Below are 24,499 nucleotides of genomic sequence, written 5' to 3'. Positions count from 1 at the left end.
TCTCTTGCTCCTCTCTCTCCCACTCTCTCTCTCTCCCTCTCTCTCGCTCCTCGCTCTCTCCCTCTCGCTCTCTCCTCTCTCTCCCCCTCTCTCTCTCCCCCTCTCTCTCGCTCCTCGCTCTCTCCCTCTCGCTCTCTCCTCTCTCTTGCTCCTCTCTCTCCCACTCTCTCCCTCTCTCTCTCGCTCCTCGCTCTCTCCTTCTCTCTCTCTCCCTCCCTCTCTTGGAGTTGGAAGGGACCTTGGAGGTCTTCTAGTCCAACCCCCTGCTCAGGCAGGAAACCCTATATCAGTGATGGTGAACCTTTTCAGCACCAGGTGCTGAAACTGGAATGTGGGTGCATGCACACACCCATGCCAGAGTGCCGGAAACTCAAAGTTTAAGTGGCCGGTCTGCATGTACATGCCAAAAACCAGAAGAGCAGCTGGCGACGGCCCATGTGCCCACAGAGAGGGCTCTGAGTGCCACCTCTGGCATTTGTGCCATAGGTTCACCACCACTGCCCGATACCATTTCAGACAAATGGCTGCCCAGTCTCTTTTTAAAAACACCCAGGGTTGGAGCACAACTTCTGGATATATATATATATACCGGTATATGAAATATATATTTCATTTACTGGCATATAAAACGGGAGGAGAATGTATTGCTTTTTTTTCTCTTCTTTCAGCACTGAGCCAGGTTATAAGTTAAATGTTAAATCCAAATGACCCATTTTTTTTTCTTTTTTTGTACACTATTTTTTCTTTTGTTGTTGTTGTTAGGTTGAACGTGCGTTTTTGTTTTAGTTCATTTTGTTTGTTTTACTGTTCTGTATTTTATTCTCTACGATAAAACTTTAAAAAAAAGAAAAGAAAACCCACCAAGCCCAGAGAGCCCCAAGGACTCCAAACTACTCGATTTATGTGCAATCCTGAGGAATGGCCGTGCATTCCTATTTCACATTTGCGAAACTGTTAGCAACTCAATGCATGTTATAATAGCCAGGTTGAACTCAAGAGACCCAGGGCTTCTGTGTATAGGTAGTCCTCGACTTACGACCGCAAATGAACCCCCAATTTTTGTTACTAAGCGAGATAACTGTTAAGTGAAGTTTGCCCCGTGTTACGATTTTTCTTGCCCCCGTTGTTAAATGAATCACTGCAGTTGTTATGTTAGTCACGCAGTTGTTAAGTGAATCAGGATTCCTCACTGACTTGTGAAAGGTCATAAAAGGGGAATCACGTGACACACACACACACACAGGACACTGCAGCTGTCCTAAGTACATGCCAGATGCCAAACATCTGAATTTGGATCACACGACACAGGTGTGAAAAATGGGCCTAAGTCCCCTGTTTTCAGTGCTGTTGTAATTTTGGTCACTAAACGAAGGTCTGTAAGTCGAGAACTGCCTGTAAGTCCACTGTTCGAGTGTTGTGCTTTACCTTTAAGTCGCCTGGCCTATTTTGCTTCAGGTGAAAGTCTCCACCTGGATTTCTTAAATGATTTATGCAGAAAATCAGTCTTGAAGTTGTCAGTCCCTGTTCTCTGCTCGTGAATTACCGTATCGATTTCTTGCTTCTTAGTTTCTTGTGTCGGATTTGAATGGAAATAGAATTATCGCTTTTTTCTCTCTCTTATATGTCCTCCAATCAATGGGGAGAGGGGGAAATCGCTTCCAAGTTTCCGCATTTTATTTTCCTATTTAGGTATTATAAACAGAATTCATGCCACAAGGGTTGTGTTGTTTGCAAAACAGATTCCTTGAGTGGTGCTGTGCAAATCGCTGTAGCGACAATCCCCTTCACCTTGAGCTGATCCCCTCCTTCAACCCTTTAATGCACTGATTCTCAAACTACGACCCGCAGGCAGGATACAACCCGCCAATGCAAAGTATCCGGCCGGGGAGTGGTGGGATTCAGCCCCGCCCCTTGCCCTGCCCCTCACCATCGCCTTATCTTCCAGCGAGCATCCACTCCAGCTACACTTCCAGTTCTAGTTATTTCACCGGTTGAGCTGCACTTCTGATCACACCACGGCTGCCAAAGGTAAGGCCGAAGGGTGCTGGGGAGGACCAGCTGACTGAGGGATGATCTTGCCAGTGCAGCCATTTGATCCAGGCCTGGTGGGTGAGTAGGGAAGGAGCAAGGACAAAGTCAAAATGCACTGCTAAATTGGCCACCCCCACCCAGTCACATGCCCACCTAGCCACACCCACCCAACCAGTCCGGCCCCCCAACAGTCTGAGGGACCATGAATCGGCCCCCTGTTTAAAAAGTTTGAGGACCCCTGCTTTAAAGCATAGGTAGAAGACAGATTACTTTTTGCCATCAAGATAGATGACTGTATAGGAAGTCCTTGACATTTTGTTGTTAGTTGCAAAGTCATGTCCGACCTATTGTGACCCCATGGACAACGTTCCTCCAGGCCTTCCTGTCCTCTCCCATCCTCTGGAGTCCATTTAATCTCACGCCTACTGCTTTGATGACTCCATCCATCCCCCTCATTCTCTGTCGTCCCCTTCTTCTTTTGCCTAATCTTTCCCAGCATTAGGCTCTTCTCCAGTGAGTCCTTCCTTCTCATTAGGTGGCCAAAGTATTTGAGTTTCATCTTCAGGATCTGGCCTTCTAAGGAGCAATCAGGGTTGACCTCCTCTAGGACTGAGTGGTTTGATCGCCTTGCAGTCCAAGGGACTCACAGGAGTCTTCTCCAGCACCAGAGTTCAAAGGCCTCAATTCTTTGGCACTCAGCCTTCCTTATGGTCCAACTTTCACAGCCATGAATTTGCAACTGGAAAGACTTACAGCAGTTTATTTAGTGATTATTCGAAGTAAAAATGGCAGTGAAAAAAGTTTTTCACACCCTTGTAGCATCCCCACGGTCACGTGATCAAAATTTTTTGGTGACTGGTGTCAACCCTGAAGCTGATCTGATTGAAGCCATTTTAAGGCTTTAGTGTTGCCACACTGGAGCTGAGGGATAAGAAGGGAGGAATGAAGAGAACTGAGATTTGTAGCCAAAACAAAATACTTGGGAACCAAGGACATTCCCAGAAAGAGGAGGAGAGAGGAAGAGTGAAATTACCAGGAAACCGGACAACACCTTGATTGGACCATGTGACTGATTGTTTGGGCAAGGAGGAAAACTTTTAATTAGGTGAAAATTGCGGGATTGACCAGATTTGCTCCTGTACACATAGGGCAGGGGTGTCCAAATTGGACAACTTCAAAACTTGTGGACTTCAACAGCATGGCTGGCTGAGGAATTCTGGGAATGGAAGTCCACAAGTCTTAGAGTTGCCAAGTTTGGGGACTTTTGACATAGGGCATCATAAGTGCCTATATAAAAGCTAACAACCAAGTTCAATCCTGGTTAGTCATTAGACAGGGGAACTACCTGACAAGTTCTCAGAAGACAGCAACCTCATGGAAGTAAGACACTTGGGAGTCAAACTTACCTTAAAGGTGATTGGACTTTGAGAACAGCAGACCACAACCCTTGAGAAATTAGAGTTGTGTTTAATTTCGTGTTGCATCTTCAATCTGCTGGAAAAAAGGACAACTTAGCAGCACAAAGAGTGAGGACTTTGGGGAGTAAAAGTAACTTTAGAGACCACGAGGAATGCTTTTTATAGAGGGCAAGAGTCATTAAGCAATGCAGAGGGTTTTTTTTCCCCACTGAAATGCTGAATCCCAAAAGCTTGTGCAGGATTTTCAATTAAAGAGAAATCTTATTAGTAATGTCCTTCAGAAAGTTATTTCTCTAAACTGTTACTTTGCTCTTTGAGGAAAATACATAAGCATCTTGTTAAGTTACAAGCGTTTGAAACCTAATTCTCCGTGGTCCAATGAATTTTATCTCATAACAGAATTGCATACTGCATAAAGATAGTTGTGCTCCTTGCATTGGGAACATCTCAGCAGGATTAATAAAAACTTTTTTTGCCCTTTAGGGAAAACACGGGGTTGTTTTTTTTGGCCAAAGCAGTAAGGCTAACCTTTTTGTCGTCGTGTGGCGAATGCGTGTGCGCGCACCCGCACCCATAATGCAATGTGCATGCAACACTCCTTCCCCTCCCCCGTACTCCATTTTGGACCTGGAAAGCCGCCTGCACCAGCCTGGAAGCCAAAGTGGGGCACTGGCACTGCGCAAGGCCCCAAAATGCAATGCAAGTGCCCCCTGCATATGCGCCCACACACACATGCGCGGGTGTCCCCCGCATGTGCCCCGATCCTGTGCATGCACGGCAGAGAACCAAAAACCAGCTGGCCAGCGGGAGGCCCGCGCGCATGCATGGTGGAGCTAGGCTGGGGCGACAACTGATACGCCCGCAGAGAGGGTTCCACATGGCACGCCTGGCATAGGTTCGCCATCACGGGCCTAGAGGGAGAAGAAAGAAAATTGGCCAAGTGAATTCTTCGATATGGCTAAAAAATTGGGAGTTTATTGTTTTTTATCTTGTTTCTGGATCCTTTGTCTTAGGTTTTGTGCAAAAGAAATATCCAATATAACATAAGGAAACTTACCGTATTTTTCGGAGTATAAGACGCTCTGAAGTATAAGACGCACCTAGCTTTTGGGGAGGAAAACAAGGGGAAAATATCTGCCTCTGCCTCCCAGCAATTTGCCTCCTTGCAACAAACAGCAAACAGTACAGACAATGTACACTGTTTGTAGTGTTACATTTCAGACTATATTTGTACCGATGCTGAATGTTAACTTGTCTAAACAATAATAAAGCAGGCTTTAAAAAATAAGTCTAATAATTTGAACATTCTGTAAGCATTTATAGTTACTGACTTATCTCCTTGCAGCAAACAGCCTGACTAGCACAAGAAAAAAAAAAATCTGCCTCTGCCTCCCAGCAATTTGCCTCTTGGAGGAAACAGCAAGTTTCAATTTCAATGTAAGCATGGGCCTCCCAATCATCAGCTGTTTCAAGTAAGGCCCAATTTTCTCCGTTTGCTGCAAGGAGATAAATTGCTGGGAGGCAGAGGCCAAAGGGTGGGGGACAGTGGGTGGGTGGGTGGGGCTACATTCAGTATATAAGACGCACCCAAATTTTCACCCACTTAGGGGGGGAGAAAGGTGCGTCTTATACTCTGAAAAATATGGTAATGTGCCTGTTTAGAATTAGTCAGAAACGGCTAGCACATATATGCGAGGGGAACCTTTAACCTTACCTTACTTATTTGAAGAGGCAGGTAATGAAAATTTTATTGTAACACTTTATTGGGTATCAGAGCGATAGATTATATACTTTCATTATCTAGCTGTCTTTAAACCTAAAAAGATGCGGGGCAGATGAAATTCATATTTGCTAAATCTGGAACCAATTACTGGTGACCTGCTTGATAGGATAATATAGGTAGTCCTCCATTTACAACAGTTTGTTTAGTGACCCCGTTCAGAATTACGACGGCACTGGAAAAAAGTGACTTATGACTGATTTTCACGCTTAACTACTGTTGAAGCATCTCCATGGCCATATGGCCAAAATTAAGGCATTTGGCAACTGACTTACGATGATTGCAGTGTCGCGGGTGTGTGTGTGTCATATGAACCCCTTTGGCGACCTTCTGACAAGCAAAGTCAAGGAAGAAACCAGATTCACTTAACAACAGGGGTCTTGGTAACTTTAAGATATGTAGATAGAATACCTCAGCTACTGGGGAATTCTGGGAGTTGAAGTTCACAAGTCTTAGTTTGGAAGCTTTACCATTTCAGACAGATGTCTCTTCTTAAAAACCTCCAGTGATAGAGCCTCCGCAACTTCTGAAGGAAAAGCCATTCCACTGGTTAATTGTTCTGTCAGAAAAATCTACTTATATCTAGATTGCTAATAGAATAGAATAGAATAGCAGAGTTGGAAGGGACCTTTGAGGTCTTCTAGTCCAACCCGCTGCTTAGGCAGAAAACCACTTCAGACAAATGGTCATCCAACGTCTTCTTAAAAACTTCCAGTGTTGGAGCATTCACAACTTCTGGAGGCAAGTTGTTCCACTGATTAATTGTCCTAACTCTCAGGAAATTTCTCCTCAGTTCTAAGTTGCTTCTTTCCTTGATTAGTTTCCACCCATTGCTTCTTGTCCTGCCCTCAGGTGCTTTGGAGAATAGCTTAACTCCCTCTTCTTTGTGGCAGCCCCTGAGATATTGGAAGACTGCTATCATGTCTCCCCTAGTCCTTCTTTTCATTAAACTAGACATGCCCAGTTCCTGCAACCGCTCCTCGTATGTTTTAGCCTCCGGTCCCCTAATCATCTTTGTTGCTCTTCTCTGCACTCTTCCTAGAGTCTCCACATCCTTTTTTACATCATGGTGATCTAACCTGGATGGTTTTGGATTAGTTTCCATGCATTGCTTCTTGTCCTGCCTTCTGGTGCTTTGGAGAATAGCTTGACTCCCTCTTCTTTGTGACCGCCCCTTGGATATTGGCGCATAAGCAACATGGAGATGGCCCATGCCTTTGGAAGTGTTAGCTTCATAGTGTTCATTTCTGACTTTATTTTGAGTGGGGAGATTTAAAAGGACTGAGGAGGGGGTAATTTCTGTATGTATATGTTTGAATAAAGCAGAGACATTAGCTTGATTCGGAACTTAATTTATAGGCGTTGCAAGAACACGTGAATCTTAAGTGATGAAGCTCCTATAACTAATATACTCTATCCTATCACTGGAAGCTTTCAAGAAGAGATTGGGCTGCCATCTGTCAGAAATGATGTAGGGTCTCCTGCTTGGGTGATGGACTAGATGACCTACAAGGTCCCTTCCAACTCTGTTATTCTGTATATTTGGTGTGCATTTTTTGTTTCCTTTTTGCTTCTGTATATAATCGGCTTGGACTTGTTTGAGAAGATGGACACCATGGTAAGAGCTTCCCTGGTGGTGAGTAGATAGGCAAGTTCAGTGGTGGGTTCCAGATCCCGTTCCACCCTGCATGTGACTTACCGCCTCCGCGTGCCTCCGCGACGCTCCAGCTGCTCAGCAGAGCGTCACACAGGTGCTGTATGCGCCATGCGCATGCACGGAAGCGCCAAAGACTTAAAGACCGGTAAGGAGTACGAGCGGGCTGATGGGCCCTCCGGAGCACCGAACCGGAACGGTACCCGGTGCTCTGGCGAGGCTCCGATACGCCTGTACCAGGGCACTCCGGTACGCCTGTACCGGGGCATACCGCCTGCAACCCACCACTGGGCAAGTTGCAGAGTCGATGGTAACATAGTAAGCGTGGCCAGAGGAAAGGCTTACTTCCAGGTTGTAGGATCATTGTTCCTTGAGTGCCAAATGTGAATCGTTGCTTTTATTCCCTCCAAGCAAAAGTTTTAACTGTTAACCCTTCCTTCTTTCTCCTAAGGTCCGTCATCCTGTCATCTGTGCCAACAACCACGTCTTCTGCTCCATTTGCATCGAAGTGTGGCTTAAGAACAACAGCCAGTGTCCTGCTTGTAGGATACCCATCACCACTGACAACCCTTGCAAAGAGGTCTTAGGTAAAGTAACCCTCTCTCCCCTTAAATATGCACACTTAATTCTTTTATACCCGGTGGAGGAAGTCCTTAACTTACGACCACAATTGAAATTTGTGAAGTGAGTTTTGCCCTCCCGTTGTGCGATTTGTCTTGCCATGTTTCTTAAGCGAATCGCTGCCGTTGTTAAATTAGTTACACGGTTGTTAAGTGAATCTGCTTTCCCCATGAATGTTGCTTGTTGCCAATGGGGATCACGTGACCTCCGGACACTGCCACCGTCATAAATGTAAGTCAGTTGTCAAGCATCTGAGTCTAAATCACAGGGACACGGCAACAGTCATAAGTGTGAAAACTGGTCATAAGTCGCTTTTTCTCAGTGCTGTTGTAACTTCAAACCAGAACTATTTCTTTTGGAAATCATAAATGATAAACATAACAAGGGGGTAATCTACTTAATAATACATATTATTACGGCAGCAAGAATGATCTTTGCCCCAAACTGGAAAAACGGGGAAATTACACAAGAAGAGGAAGTAATTAGGAAAATTCTGATTTGGGCTGAAATGGATAAATTGACATGGGAATTGAAGAACAAAGACGAATCAGAATATTATAAGATCTGGGATAAATTTTATCGATGGTTGGAACAAAAAAGGGAAGACCCAAACTAAGCAATGATGAAGATTTATAGAATGGAGATTAGAATTATGCATGAAATCTTAACAGTGAAAATGTGCAAGACAAGAACAAAGCAACACGGATGGAAATACAATATCCTTATATTTGTGAATGCTGAATAGACCAATTGTAAATAAGCAGGGTGGTTATAATATTTAACTTTATATTCTACAGGTGAAACTCGAAAAATTAGAATATCGTGCAAAAGTTAATTTCTTTCAGTAATGCAACTTAAAAGGTGAAACTAATATATGAGATAAGACTCATTATATGCAAAGCAAGAAAGTTCAAGCCGTGATTTGTCATAATTGTGACGATTATGGCTTACAGCTCATGAAAACCCCAAATCCACAATCTCAGAAAATTAGAATATTACATGCAATCAATAAAACAAGGATTGTACATAGAACAGTATCGGACCTCTGAAAAGTATAAGCATGCATATGTACTCAGTACTTGGTTTGGACCCTTTTGCAGCAATTACTGCCTCAATGCGGCGTGGCATGGAAGCTATCAGCCTGTGGCACTGCTGAGGTGTTATGGAAGACCAGGATGCTTCAATAGTGGCCTTCAGCTCTTCTTCATTGTTCGGTCTCATGTCTCTCATCTTTCTCTTGGCAATGCCCCATAAATTCTCTATGGGGTTCAGGTCAGGCGAATTTGCTGGCCAATCAAGCACAGTAATCCCACGGTCATTGAACCAGGTTTTGGTGCTTTTGGCAAAAGTTATTCTCATCAGAAAAGAGGACTTTGGAGCACTGAACAACAGGACTTTGGACCACTGTGCTTCATTAAGACCAGGGTCAACGCAGCCGTCTACCAGGAGATTTTGGAGCACTTCATGCTTCCTTCCGCAGACGAGCTTTATGGGGATACTGGCTTCATTTTCCAGCTGCCCACACTGCCAAAAGCACCAAAACCTGGTTCAATCACTGTGGGATTACTGTGCTTGATTGGCCAGCAAATTCGCCTGACCTGAACCCCATAGAGAATCTATGGGGCATTGCCAAGAGAAAGATGAGAGACATGAGACCGAACAATGCAGATGAGCTGAAGGCCACTATTGAAGCATCCTGGTCTTCCATAACACCTCAGCAGTGCCACAGGCTGATAGCTTCCATGCCACGCTGCATTGAGGCAGTAATTACTGCAAAAGGGGCCCAAACCAAGTACTGAGTACATATGCATGCTTATACTTTTCAGAGGTCCGACATTGTTGTTATGTACAATCCTTGTTTTATTGATTGCATGTAATATTCTAATTTTCTGAGATGGTGGATTTGGGGTTTTCATGCGCTGTACGCCATAATAGTCACAATTATGACAAATCATGGCGTGAACTAGCTTGCTTTGCAAGTCATGAGTCTTATCTCATATATTAGTTTCACCTTTTAAGTTGCATTTCTGAAATAAATGAACTTTTGCACAATATTCTAATTTTTCGAGTTTCACCTGTTGTATGTATGGCAAAGACATTGCCAGGACGGTTATAATGTGTCCAACGGTTTAATATGTGTTTAATAAAAAAAACATTTTAATTTTAAAAAAGTAACTTCAAACAGGTCACTAAACAAATAGTTGTAAGTCGAGGACTGCCTGTACAGAGTGATAAAGCTAATGCTTTGTTTCTTGATGGGGAGAGGCCCTTTTGCTTGAGATCAGAATGGGGAAAAATGAGATTTTCCTCTGCAAGTCTGAAAAATATTGAAATGGGATGGTTTTGGTTTTTGCTGCAGGAGGAACAAGCGAAAGTAACCCTGTGTTTAGCCCTGCCATTCGAAAACAGCTTCGCAAAACCAGACTCGAGATACTGCACAAAGAATACGAGGTAATATTTAGAGCAAAGAGGGGCGTTTCAGAACTATTTCATTGCATTCGCATGACTGATGGGAGATGGCATGTCTCTACCTCCAAAAGTGCTTTTTTACAACAAAGGTGTTTAAAAACAGGTCCTCCAAATGTTGGAAATGTAATCAAGGACTGGCCACATACTATCACGTGTGTTGGATGTGTCCAGTGGTGGGATTCATTTTTTTTTTACTACCGGTTCTGTGGGCGTGACTTGGTGGGCGTGGCATGGCCTGGTGGGCGTGGCAGGGGAAGGATACTGGAAAGTCCCCATTCCCTCCCAATCAGCTGATACTCGGGAGGCAGAGAATAGATTGGGGCAGGGGCAATCAGAGGTGGTATTTACCAGTTCTCCGAACTACTCAATTTTTCTGCTACCAGTTCTCCAGAACTGGTCAGAACCGGCTGAATGCCACCTCCAAAAGCCAAAAAAAAAATTGGACGCAAATGCGCACATGGGTAGGAAAAAGTTAAAATGACATATAGATTATAAGCCAGAATTATTTTTCTTAGGCATAATGCTAGAAAAATATGAGAAAGAGAAAGGTTTCTGGCACTTGCATGCTTCCTCTTTATGGGTGCCGGAGCGCCGGAAAATGAGCCGAAGAATAGCCAAAAAACAGAGTGTTTTGGGCATTCAGTGCCGAAAAGGTTCCCTATAACTGGTATATACTATATATTCAACAGATAAACTTTTATGTTGCCTCACATCTGAAGTGCTTTAAGTCAGAGCAACTAAATCACATCTGCCTTACTCTGCTGTCAGAAATAAGATGGTGAGCGAGATGATCCTTTGGTACCCATGTTTCCTTGAAAATAAGACCAGGTATTATATTAATTTTTGCTTCCCCCCCCACCCAAAAAATGCATCAGGGCTTATTTTCTGGCTACGGTTTATTTTTAGGAAAACGCAGTACTAAAATGCATCCATCTGGCTGACAATTTTACCTGGGGCTTATTTTGGGGGTAGGGCTCATATTACGAGCATCCTGAAAAATCATGCTAGGCCTAATTTTCCGGTTGGGTCTTATTTTCAGGGAAACACAATATGATCCAGCAGAATTGTGTCTCTCTTAATGGGGTCCACACACATATTCATTTGGCGAAACCCTGAAATCTAGAATAATAATTATCGGATTCTCCACTACGGTCACCCTTCAAAGGCTCTCCCTGAGAATTAAAACCTTGTGGCTTGATCTGCTTTAAACTGTTACTGTCTTCATCCGTGGCCTCTACTTCACTCTGGGTCTTTTCTCCCATTAGGATGAGATAGAATCGCTGCAGAAAGAGTTGGAAACTCTGAAAGGAGAAAACCTCAGCCTGGAGTCCCAACTCAAATCTGTCCTGCACCCTGAGACCCTGCAGGTGCCGGAGAGAAACCAGGAGTCTCCACAACCTTCAGACAATGAGCACAAAGTGGACACTGAGACTTTGGCAGCATGGACCCAGAAGCTTCAGGCCGCCAATGACATGTATGAGAAAGTGAAGGAGGACATGGAAAAATTAATGGAGGTAACGTGTGTTAATGCAACTAGGTGGACGTCTAAGCATTGACAGTTGGCAGGGATTGGGAATTCAAATGGTCTAAGTCAGGGGTCAGCAACCCCCGGCTAGGGAGCCACATGTGGCTTTTTCATCCCTCCACTGCAGCTCTCTGTTCCCGGTTTGCGCGTTGGATGATTTTTTGCCCTCCAGAAGCTTCAGGGAAACCACTTGAAGCCTCCAAAGAGCAAAAAATGGCCAAAAATTGAGGCAAAAAATCAGCTGGCCAGCATGCACATGCGCACTGGAGCTGACAGGGCAACGCCTCGCATGCCCTCAGAAATGGCTCCGCGTGCCACCTGTGGCATGCATGCCACATGTTTGCCATCACGGGCCTATACCATTACAGACACGTGGCTGTCCCAGTCACTTCTTGAAGGCCTCCAGTGATGGAGCACCCACAACTTCTGAAGACAAGCCTGTGCGCATGTCCTTGAGAGCCAGGAGAAGGAAGAGAAGCTGCAGGCCAGGCGACAGAGAGATAAGAAGCAGCCCAACCCTCAAAAGGAATGAGGGTGTGGCAGGCCTCTTACAAAGAACCCTTCCTAGTTTATTCAGCTGTGAAAGCAAGGAGGCAAAATATACTCCGACTTGCAAAATTCTGCTGCTATAAAGGTAGCATTGGTACTCAGGGTTGGTGCTTCTTGTCTGCATCACCTTGAAGGGCTTATAGTACAGTACAGAAAACAAGCAAAATAAAGATTCAGTAATGGTCAGTTGACCTTATGGCCTTTGACCAAACTAAAATATCCTATTAAATGAAGAACACCCTTGCAGAGTGATGTATTTTTTCTTGCTTTTATTGTAAGATCAAGCGGAAATGCTCCTAATGGCCCATAAATAGGACCAGGCACCTCATTGCTATACACTTTTCCTCTATCCACAGAATTATGGGGCCTCCCTCAGGATCAGGCTAACTGATGCCCTGCAGCTAATTTGAGCTTCATCTCCTATTGGGTAATAGTGCTCCAAGACCCCAGTTAGGAGATTGCATGACCATTTCACTCCATGATATCTCAAGGGTGTGAATTACCGGGTCTCTAACTTCTGGCAGCCGCCCTTAATCGTGGCAGAGAAGATTCCCAGATATCAAGCTCGAGTTATTTTTCAATAATAGAAAAATACCGTTGCACGTTTAAACATGAAAATTCTGAGAACATTGGATGATGCTACCTAGATTCCTGTTGGCATCACGGGGGAATTTCAAACATTGCAAAGATTTCTCACTGCAGGTGTGGAATTGATCTGTTTCCCCTTTTATGATATTTAGTTTATTCGAAGAAAGTTACAATGCAAAACACCAAAATATTTTTTTGAAAAAAATATTGTTTAAAAGAGGAAAAGGGCACAACAAACAGGACATTAAAAAGAAAGAAAGAGTCTGGGAGGGAAACAGGATTAGAATTAATACAATTCAAGAGGCGGAAGCCTTTATTAAAAAAGAATCTTTCCCCCCAGAGGAGGAACTTAGTGGGAGTAGAGAAAAGGACAACAAGACGCAAGACAAGGAGGGGGTGGGGGGCGCTGAGGCCCTCCCAAGAGGCAAGGAAGAAGAAGCAATATCGAAAAGGCTTAGATCACAAAAATGAACGTATTTGGAATAATTGTAATTGTTGATACTACAAAAGTAACAGAGAAAAAAATAGTAGAGCACACGTTTGATAATAATGGTTAAATTTGTTCTGATGCTTTCTTTTATATTTTAGTTCTAAGATTGTTAAATTAGTGAGTTTCTAGGCGGGATTCTCGCCACCAGTAGGGAAGGGTAAAAGGGTGTCTTTTACCCTTCCCTATATATTTCAAAACCAATAAAAATTTTGCAACAAAAAAAAGAAAAGAAAAGAAAGAAAGAGTCTTTAAAAAAAGACTAACACATAGAGACATAATGTGCTCCCTGATGGAATGCTGATTGATGGAATACAACAATGTTAGTTCCCCACCCCTTGGGGAGCAGGCCAAAAGAATTTTAAACTACTAAATCTGTTTCCAAAGGGTTGGCCTGTCATCTATCTACTCTATTAATCGCAACGTAGTTAAGAGGAAAAATAGCAATTAATCCATAAAAGTAATTGAAATGTTAATTTTTGTCTGAAATGGTATAGGGCCGTGATGGCGAACCTATGGCATGCCTGCCACTGGGGGCACACGGAGCCATACCTGAGGGCATGCAAGGGGTTGCCCTATGTCAATTCCAGTGTGCATGTGTGTGCTGGCCAGCTGATTTTCAGCCTTCCAGAGGGCATGGGGAGGCTGTTTTTGCCCTCCCTAGGCTTCAGGAAAGCCTCAGGAAAGCGAAAAACAGGCCCAGCGGGCCCACTGTAAATTCAAAAACAAGCTTCCGTTGGGCCGTTTTTCGCCTTCAGGAGGCTTTCCTGAAACCTGGGGAGGGCGAAAAACAGGCCCACTGGAAGTCAGGAAACATGCTGTTTCCTGCCTCTAGAGCAGGGGTGTCCAAACTGGGGAACTTTAAGACTCGTGGACTTCAACTCCCAGAATTCCCCAGCCAGCTGGCTGGGGAATTCTGGGAGTTGAAGTCCACGAGTCTTAAAGTTCCCCAGTTTGGACACCCCTGCTCTAGAGGGCCTGGGGGGATGGGGGAGGCCGTTTTTGCCCTTCCCAGGCTCCAAGAAAGCCATGGGCGCATGCGCAGGGAGATCACGCATGTATGCTCAGGTGGACAGAACGCCGGGGTGTGTGTGGCATTTAATTTAACCTTGAATTAAGGTTCGCCATCACTGGTATAGGATCTCCTGCTTGAGCAGGGGTTTGGACTAGAAGACCCCACGCTCCCTTCCCACTCTGTTGTTTCCTTATACTCTGTATACATGTCACAACTGCCTGAAGGTTTATTTCCTGGTCAACAACCTGAAGGAAAACGTTGTCAGAATCACTGGCCTGTTTTGTCTTACTGGCTCTTTTTTGCCAATCCAGGAGCTGCTAATTGCATTAGGCCATTTTCCTTTTTCAATATCGATGACCACATTTCCTTTCAGGGATTCCGATAATCTATCGTGTATCTGACTGAGGACCTCTTGTTTTGCAAATGTCATCTCACTGGCTCAGAGACGGAGGCCCTCCCGGGCCTTTCTACGGCGAACCTATAATTTGTGTGATTCCATTTACTGCAACAGGGCCCTGGTGTCCTAGTGATTTAAAAGGGACATTTTAGGGTTTAAAAGAACCTGCCCTAAAGCATTTCATTTTGTTGGAGAGAGGGAGGGGAAGGGAGGAAGCGAGGGAGGGAGGGAAACAAGGGAGGGAGGAATGAAGGAAGGACAGAAGAAAGGAAGGGGAGGGAAGCGAGGGAGAGAGGGAGGAGGGGGAAACAAGGGAGAGATGGAAGAACGAAGGAAGAGTGGAAGGAAGGAAGGGGAGGGAGAGGAAGAGGATATTAAGGGAGAGAGGGAGGAACGAAGGAAGTGTGGAAGGAAGGGGAGGGAGGGATGAAGGGGAGGGGAGAGAAGCAAGGGAGAGAGGGAGGGAGGAATGAAGGAAGGAATTAAGAAAGAGGAGAGAAGGGAGGGAGAGGGAGGAGAGGGAAATAAGGGAGAGGGAGGAAGGGAAGCGGAAGGAGGATGGAAAGGTAGGGAAGGAGGAAGGAAAGGGAGTATGGGAAGAAGGAGAGGGAGAGAAGTGAGGGAGGGGAGGGAAGCAAGGGAGAGAGAAAGGGTGGAAGGAAAGAAATTAATTAAGGGCAACGGCATGCCATCATGAACTAAAACAATCGTGCTAAAACCCAAGAACATCAAAATTTAACAATTGGTAAAATTATCAAGAACCAAGGCGCAAACCTCCCTGTTCAGGAGCCCTCTCTGCTTGTAATCGTAGTTCACGGCAAGACTGATGTAAACCAGCCTCACCGAATCAAATGCGTTCAGTTTATCCAAAAGAACTTTGCGAAGTGCGAAGCGTTTAAGACTTTGTTAGTCCCCGTCCTTTTTCAACAATGAGAAAACGGAGCAGCTATAAGACAACTTTTGGTAACTAAAAGCTTGCTAACTTAGATCATCGCTCTGCTTAAATGAGTTGGGAAAATAATATTGATCTAAATAGCTGTGCTGGGATTGAGTACAAGTAGTCCTTCAAGTATTACCATTCATTCAGTGACCGTTTGAAATTACTATGGCACTGGAAAAAGTGACTTGGAACTGGTTCCCACACTTACGACTTCTCCAGCATCTCCAGGATCACGTGATTAAAATTTGGTTGCTTACCAGCCAGCTTGTACAGATAGTCCTGTATATCTAAAATTCCTTTACAACAAACGACATGAAATCCATGCATTGCTCATCCCTGGAATAGTTGTCAATCAGGACAGAGCTGGAAGGGACCTTGGAGGTCTTCTAGTCCAACCCCCTGCTCAAGCAAGTGACCCTATACAATTCGAGACAAGTGGCTCTTCGGTCTTAAATACCTCCAGTGATGAAGCACCCACAACTTCTGGAGGCAAGCTATTCCTCTGAGTAACTGTCCTCACTGTTAGGAAGTTTCTGCTCAATTCCAGCTTGCTTCTCTCCTTGATTAATTTCCATCCATGGTTTCTTGTCTTGCCTTCTGGTGCTTTGGAAAATAAATTTACCCCCTCTTCTTTATGGCAGCCCTTCAAGATATCGGAACACTGCTATCATGCCCCCCCCCCCCCACTCCTTCTTTTCTCTAGACTGGCCATACCCAATTCCTGCAACCGTTCTTCATATCTTTTACTTGGCTTAATAGATTAGCCCAATGGAAAGCAGCTTTTTGGATGTTCTAAATTTCTTGATACAATATGTGTGCGCCATAGCCAAGTCTCTTATCTGGACTTTATTGCTTTTTTATAAAAAAGAAAATAAGTTTTATTCACCGAGTCACAGTGAATGACTTGGCTTGTCAAAAGGCATCCTCCCAGAAATGTTGCCCGCGTAAAATGGCAAACAGATTATTGTCATGAGTTTTGTTCTGTGTGTGTGTGTGTGTGTGTGTGTGTGTGTGAGACAGAGAGAGGGGGGGTGCATTGTAGATGTGTATATCTGTCTCTTTAAAAAAAAGGCCAAGCCACTGAGTAATCTTTGTCCGCTTGGAAGAACATACGGTAGAAATTGTTCAACATTCATTTTGCTGATACCTGCACACCACCATGTCAATCCATTTAAAGAATTTTGTCGGGGAGTGGAGGCAGGAAACATTGAATTGCCATTAGTATATCTCCTTTAATGACCGTCAGGTTGAACTAACACAGCTCTTGTTTATTTCCCTGGATAGCAGCCTCGCGGCGTATTTTGGAATTATGAATTAAAAATGTCTGTTCTCTTGCCAGTTTCCGCCTGCCCATCTCCCAGGGTAATTTTTAAGTGGTGTCTCTGTTGGACGGGGGATTTCTAGGATCTCGGCCATCGCTGTGGTTACCTTTCCGTCCCTTCCTTCTTCAAATCGGGCCTGGTTGGAAGAGATGTGAGTCTTGTTGACGTTGTTAATAATTTTACTTCCACGTAGGTGAATAAGAAACTGAGGCTTGAAAACGGTAGCCTTGCGAGGGAGAACTTGCAGCTCAAGGCTGAGGTTGGAAGCAGGTCACCCCAGAGGTATGTAAATATTTTAAAACCCTTCCATGCATTTTTCATGGGGCTGGGCTTTAACTCTTAATGAGCCAAACAGGGAAGGTGCAATGAGGCGAGGGAGCCAAAAGGAATTCTAGGCAATGTCTGCTCTTTGCGGTTTGTAGGCTGCTTACAAGGGTCGGCCAAGGTTGGTTTCAAACGCATCTTTTTACAAAAATAAATAAATATATGCAACGTGACGGTTTGATCACTAACTTCCCCTTCCTGACTCCTCTGTGCACTTTTGTCCTCTCAGTACATATGTGGCTGCCTGCCTGTCCATACACACACACGCACACGCACACACTTGCATGCACACTTCCAAATTATGCAACTTTGGGAAGACATGGCTTTATTTATTTATTTTGAGTTAAAGGCCATCTTTAGGAACAAAACTAGAGCCACGGTGGCGCAGCGGTTAGAGTGTAGTACTGCAGGTTACTTCTGCTGACTGCTGACTACCTCCAATTGGGCAGTTCAAATCTCACCAGGCTAAAAGTTGACTCAGCCTTCCATCCTTCCGAAGTGGGTCAAATGAGGACCCAAATCGTGGGGGGAAATAGGCTGACACTGTAAACCGCTTAGAGAGGGCTGTAAAAGCACTGTAAAGCGGTATATACCTATATGTGTCTATACATACATACACACACAAACACACACACATATGTAGTTCTCGGATTACAACTTCAAATGAACCCCAAAATTGTGTTGCTAAGTGAAACATTTTGTTTTTTTAAAAATAGTTTTTATTAAACATTTTGACCTTTAAAAACAGAAAAAAAGCAACAAATACAGAAAAAAAGAAGACAAACCTAACAATATAACATAGTTTTACAACCTTCTGTATCAGCATACATGCTTAGCTTTTGTAGTTCTCTATCTACGTTGCCCTTCCTATCGGTTTTAACATCTGTAATAGTGTAATAACAGTTTTTACTAACAATTGTAATAATATTGATTTGTTCATATCCCCATTATATTTTACATTATGGTCAATACTTTAAGTTTGATACTTAAATACTTTTAAGTTTCACTTTCAGTGAAACATTTGCAAAGTGAGTTTTCGCCCCATTTTACGACTGCCACAGTTGTTAAGTTGTTAAGCCGGCCTGGCCTGTTAATTTTAACTCGTTTTTTAAATGTATTGTTCTATAAATTCGACTTGTTTTTTTGGATATATATTTAATTTCTTTTTAACTTCTCGGGATGTGTGTTTTTTAATGTTGTACGCCGCCCTGAGTCCTTTGGGAGAAGGGCGGCATATAAATCCAATAAAAACAAAAACAAACAAACAAACAAAACAAGTGAGTCGCTGCAGTTGTAAAGTTAGTAACCGGTTTGTTAAGGGAATCTGGCTTTCCCTTTGGACTTAGTTTGCTGGTAGGTTGCAAAAGGTGATCGCATGGCCCTGGTGTACTGCAACTGTCGTAAACACGAGACAATTGCCAAGCACCTGGCTTTTGACCAGGGGGACGCTGCACTAGCTGTAAATGTGAAAAATGGTCATAATTCACTTTTTTTCCAGTGATGTTGTAACTTTGGTCACTAAACGAACTCTTGCAACTCAAGCACTATATGATTATATGTGTGTGTATGTAGGGAGAAGGAGAGAGAGATAAATATAGAGATAGAGAAATAGACGATAAAGAGAGAGAGAGATAAAAATGGAAGGAATGCAAGGACTTTTAACAGTTTCAGCCCTGCAGTGACTGAACAAGAGCTATTCATCAGAGCAACATATAATTGTTCCAAATGAATCCCCCTTTTTTAAAAAAGAAAGAGGGTTGGGGGGAAAAACCAAGCCCTTCTAAAGGATGGGTGACAATTACTGAATTTCATAGTGGCATTTTTATATTTGACAAGGTGACATTGCGGATGAAATGTATATTGTAAAAGGCGGCTGGGGCTGTAAGAATGATTGAATGTAAATATTTCAAGATGTGGACCGCTGTTCAAATGTTATCATAAATCTCTGCCATTGTTTTAGGGGATAATTCTTCATGCATATTTGAGTTGAAAGGATAGGGCCAATCCCTAGAAGAGTAATCTGCTTGGTTATTGCCTTTGGACTGCTAGTGGTTTCTCTTCTCTAGATATTTAAAGTATTCTCTGCTCCCTTTTATGATACTGTTCTGAGCTAGGCTTCCCCAGCAGCACGAAGCCAAGTCCTCGTCCTGATTAAACCCCTTTTATTTAATTTATAGTGAAATCCTCTCCCCTAAAGTCTTTCCTCTCCCACAGTCTTTCAAAATAGTTCACAATTACTGACCTTTATCCGGCTTGGAGAGTTGGCCAGGCCGATATCTTTCAGACGCCGCAATACTTGGCAAGAATGCAGGAATGAACTAATTGTCTCCTGCAAATACCCCCCCTCGCCTTTCGCTCCTCTTTTATTTCCTCTGGGAGGGGCCATTGGCCGTCCAGCTGTGGCCTTATCCCCAAGTCGACCCTTGTTCCTTAGCTGTTCCCTTCGTCTGGCAACTCTGCGCATGCGCACACTGGGAACAGGCTCCATCTGTTCGTCTGCCTCACTGATGTCTGACTCCAAAGGCAGCTGATAATTGTCACATGGTCCTGGCCCCATTTCTGCCTCTGATGCAGAGCACTCGTGAGAGCCTTCCCCAGACTCCAGGAATGCCTCATGTTCCTCCCCAACCTCCTCACCGTCCGAATCTGGCGGGCCACAACAGGTACGAAGCTGAGATGATGGATGGATGGATGGATGGATATGGAAAGATTTCAATACAGGTGTATGCCTCTTAATTTGCACAGGAAAATGATTGGCTACCTATCTGTTACTAACCCTCTTGTTCCCTTATTTCCAAATCAATGGAACATACAATAATATAATACAATACAATAACAGAGTTGGAAGGGACCTTGGAGGTCTTCTAGTCCAACCCCCTGCCTAGGCAGGAAACCTTATACCGTTTCAGACAAACGGTTATCCAACATCTTCTTAAAGACTTCCAGTGTTGGAGCATTCACAACTTCTGGAGGCAAGTTGTTCCACTGATTAATTGTTCTAACTCTCAGGAAATTTCTCCTCAGTTCTAAGTTGCTTCTCTCCTTGATTAGTTTCCACCCATTGCTTCTTGTTCTGCCCTCAGGTGCTTTGGAGAATAGTTTGACTCCCTCTTCTTTGTGGCAACCCCTGAGATATTGGAACACTGCTATCATGTCTCCCCTAGTCCTTCTTTTCATTAAACATGGTTCTCTGTGATTTATGCTGGGTTCAGAAATAAACACAGGCAGTCCTCAGCTTACGACCACAAGTAAGCCCAAAATGTATGTTGCTAAGTGAGAAATTGTGTTGAGTTTTGCCCCATTTTACAACTTCTCTTGCCACTTTTCTTAAGTGAATCACTGCAGTTGTTCAATTAGTAGCCTGGTTGGTAAGTCCCCGTTGACTTTGCTGGTTGCAAAGTTGCCAAAGGGGATCACGTGACCCTGGGAAGCTGCAACCGTCATAAATATGAGTCAGTTGTTAAGCCTCCGAATGTAAGTCACCTGACCACGGCGACGCTACCAAAATCGTAAGCGTGAAAAATGGTATGAAGTCACTTTTATTGTAACTTCAAGTAAACTATTGTAAGTCGAAGAACATCTATAGCGTGTTCTCTAGATCATCTACCCCAGCTCCCCCCAACCTTTCGGGCACCAGGGACTGGTTTCGTGGAGAGAGGTTTTTACGCGGACCGAAAGGGGTGTGGCTTCACGTGCTACCTGCATCCCATGGATGGGGGCTTTGCTTATTTGTGTAGCTCAGTTTCCAGCATGCCGGGAACCGGAGTCAGTCCATGGCCCAGGGATTGGGGACCCCTGATCTACCCCATTCTTTCGACGCTACCGCTAGCAAATTTGTATTGACAATAGGGCATCATGTCTATGTTGCTTCCTTCCTGTAATTTTTGCTGGATTGTGTTTCTGTTTATTTATTTGTTTGTTTGCTTGCTTGCTTACAGGCTAGGAAGATTCACCGTGGCAGCCCTTCAGACCAGGCTGGAGCAATGTGAGCAGGAAACAAACCGTCTTAAGAAAGCCTTGGAGAGAAGCGACGCCTACGTAGAAGACCTAGAGTCCCAGATCGCACAGATGAAGCGGGAGTGGGACCAGAGGAAACCCCCAAGCCCGGAAAATGTAACTGCTTCCTCCATGGAGGATAAAAACTGTGAAAGCCCCCCCAGCAAGGCTGTTGAGAGCCCCCAAGAACCCATAGATCCGACCTGTTTATGCGCTAGTCATACCCCTGTTGATCTCGATGAGACAGCAGGACTTTTAGGGAGCAGCAATGACGTCTGCTTAAATTCAACTAGCCAGGCTTGTTCGGATGATCCAGTCACCCCAGAGCCTGCCGGGAGAGATGTTTTTCGAAGTTCTCAAGAGGGTCTTTTGGACGTTGGCAGCTCTGACATGGATACCTGTTCAGAGCCAGCCTGGGATAAAATTGAGGACTGTGCGCCCTATAAAGAAGAACTCTATGATCTTCCAGATCCGTGCACTCCGTTGTCTCTCAGTTGCTTGCAGTTAAACACACCCAACAATAAGGACGACCCGCCTGTGAAAGAGGAGAGCCATAGCGAGCCATCCACCTTCCTAAGGAAATTGGAATTTGAGGATTTCGGAGAGGCCTCTGACGACTGCAACAAAGATTCCCCGGAGCACAGTGTAAGCAGTTGTGAGAGCAGCGAACCTAAGGAAGGCTGTTTCTCTTCGGACAAACCAGATTTTTGGAACAGGTGCCAGCCACGTTATGGCGAGAACTTGGACTTTGAAGGCTCGGAGCCCAACACGGCCACCAGTGACTCGGCCGAGTCTTTACCGAAATTGAGCGAAAAGAGCCACAATCCGGGCGTGCTGAAAAAACTGCACTCCATCCGCTCTTCGGAAATGAATCGCACCAGGACGTCTAGTGAGGCGTCCATGGACGCGGCTTACCTCGATAAGATCTCCGAACTGGATTCCATGATGTCCGAGTCAGACAACAGCAAGAGCCCCTATTACACCTCCAGATCCTCTTCTGACTTGGATAATTCCTGCAAGACAACCCAGGGCCCCGACAACTTAAACGAAAACGGGAAGAATGAAAAGGAAAGGAAAGAGCCGCGTTCTCTGAAGAGTCCTCTCAGCAGGGATCATTCAGAAGAGGGCAACGAGTGGAAATTTGCGACTTTTTCCATCCTTTCCCCATCATCGCTAGACACCACGGAGCCTTTCCCGCTCTTTGCAGGCCGGACTTCTGAAACGAGCGAAGGGAAGCCTCAGAGCTTCTTATTCCAGAGAGAGCTTTCCCCGAGCTTTCTCTTCAGCAGCTCTCAAGGACCTTTTGACGAGAATAAACTCGGCTCCTCTTTATTTAAGGTGGCTCCTGAGCTGCAAAACCTCCATAACCAACTCCAGTCTCCTTGGTCGTCATCGTTCGTCCCCGACAGAAAAGCCAAAAGCATCCATTCGTCGGCAAAAAGGAAAATTCAGAGCAGTCTGTCCAGTGCAAGTCCGTCAAAAACTACCAAGAACTGATTTGATATGTCGTCTTTTTTTGTTTTGTTTTTTTAAAGCAAATATATATATAGTGCCCAATGTGGGAAAATGTTCACATTCTCACTCCCCACCTTATCTCTACAGGATATTCTTCGCCCAGGCCTCCTTTGATCTCAGTCTGTCCATTAGTTGAAACACTGAGTGATGGAGCTTGAATATTCTCTCTGTGTCTTGAGTGCAATGAGCTATTCGTTGAGAGAAGCTCTCCAAAACACGCCTCACTTGATGTCCTTCAAGTTTTGATATCTTGGGTTATTTTTTAAAGTTTAGGTTGAACGAAGTCCACTTGCTCTTTATATGTCCAGTTACTGAGTGTGACAGACCTTTGAAATGGTTCAACATTGACACCAGTCTTTCTGTAGGGTAAAGCACCTCTGGAAAGATGTGTAGCTGCTTTCTTTAGAAAACATCGATGGCAACTATTGCATAGTCTGGTTTTTTGTAGAACCCAGCTCTGAGAATAAAAAACAAAAAAACCACGTTTTCCTGTTCCTTAGCTGCATGAGTCAGTCTATCTCTGTGCTGAATTATAGCTTTTAATGTGTAGCTCTTAACATTTTTTTTTTCTTTGACAAGTCTTTAGTTTGGGGGAATGTCAGTTTGCTTCAGTTGGAAAATCCAGAGGTGTTTTTTTTTCTTTTTTAAAGAGAATTTGGTTAAACACTGCTTTTAATTTTCTCCCCTCCCCTCTTCACCCCCCCCCCCACCACCATTCCCTCTCCCCCCGGTGCTCCATTGTTGTACAAGAATATGTGATTTGTGTCTTGTGTAGTTCATCAAAAAAAAATGGGTTGGTATGCTAATGGCTTGTTTACCGAATGTGCATTTTACATGAATACTGTACTGTTTTACATTAATACTGCATGATTTTTCTATGTGGAGTGAATAAAAAAAAAAGTCACGAGCACCGTAACCATTTGATGTGGCTTCGAGTATTCAATTAAGGCAGTAAGGATTGTGAACTTGTATAATTAGAAATCCTTTCTGAATTTCCATTAGTTTGTTTCCTGATAGGAGCATGTACACGTTGTTAAAGTAGGATAGTACAAGTATAGTGGATAGAGCTGTGTATTAACTTACTTTCTGGATATATGTCAATATGTATTGTCTATAATTTCAAACATCAAATGGATCAGAATCTGGATGGGACCATCCCAGATTTGGATCATTATCAGGAAATTCCACCATCATTCATCTGATAAACACAAATGGCTGTATCCTTTTTGCCAGAGTGCGCACAGTGTGAGACAACCCAGGAGCAAATACAATAAACAGAGGTTTGTATTCGAACAGTGGTTTTCTACATAGAATATATACATACATGTACTTTAATCAGACTTCAAAACAAACAGCAACAGCAATTACAGCACGGAAGCACAGAGAGAGAGAGGGATACACCCCAAAAGGGCCTCTTATTATTGCAGGCTGTTAGTGATATCAACCCAAAAACCTTGCTGACTCATTCCCAGCATGGCATCATCGTAGCAGCTGGTCCGCTCTTAAATCATTACCCTGACTTAAAAAAAAAATCAATAGACTAGGACAAAATTTGCAGACAAAGTAAGACTGGGTTAATCCAAATAGGTGCTGGGATTTTTGAGCTACTCTACAAAATCTTGGATATCCTGTGCCTGCAGTTCAGGATTTACAACTGTAGCAACTTCTTCTCGATGCCAGATTTACGAGAAATTGAGAGACCTTTTTGACAAAGAGATGAGAGGTTTGGGAAGAAGAAGAATGCCCTTCTGAATGTGGTAGAATTGTTGCCAAATATATAGTACATTAGTGCTCTAAAATCAAAAATATGTTTTTTTTTAATGGCAAATTGATTTCTTTGTGTAAATCTTCCTCAGATTTAAATTCTT

At 43.9% G+C, this 24,499-nt stretch overlaps 1 protein-coding gene across 1 annotated transcript in view; it reads left to right on the top strand.

Moving 5' to 3' along the window:
- The window catches only part of OBI1 (ORC ubiquitin ligase 1), a 32,155-nt gene extending 8,184 nt beyond the window's left edge, over nucleotides 1-23,971 (top strand). The window contains exons 2-6 of the mRNA XM_081946002.1: nucleotides 7,335-7,470; nucleotides 9,864-9,955; nucleotides 11,239-11,487; nucleotides 16,990-17,078; nucleotides 21,059-23,971. Coding sequence (XP_081802128.1) covers nucleotides 7,335-7,470; nucleotides 9,864-9,955; nucleotides 11,239-11,487; nucleotides 16,990-17,078; nucleotides 21,059-22,613 — 2,121 coding nt within the window. The 3' untranslated portion in view covers nucleotides 22,614-23,971. The remainder of the gene's footprint in view (nucleotides 1-7,334; nucleotides 7,471-9,863; nucleotides 9,956-11,238; nucleotides 11,488-16,989; nucleotides 17,079-21,058) is intronic.
- Nucleotides 23,972-24,499: the final 528 nt, after the last annotated feature.

This window comes from Natrix helvetica (genome assembly GCF_964273705.1).
Source record: "Natrix helvetica genome assembly, chromosome: 3".
NCBI classification, from domain to species: Eukaryota; Metazoa; Chordata; class Lepidosauria; order Squamata; family Natricidae; genus Natrix; species Natrix helvetica.
Note: the sequence above shows the minus strand (reverse complement) of the source record. Positions and strands in the feature narration are given on the sequence as shown.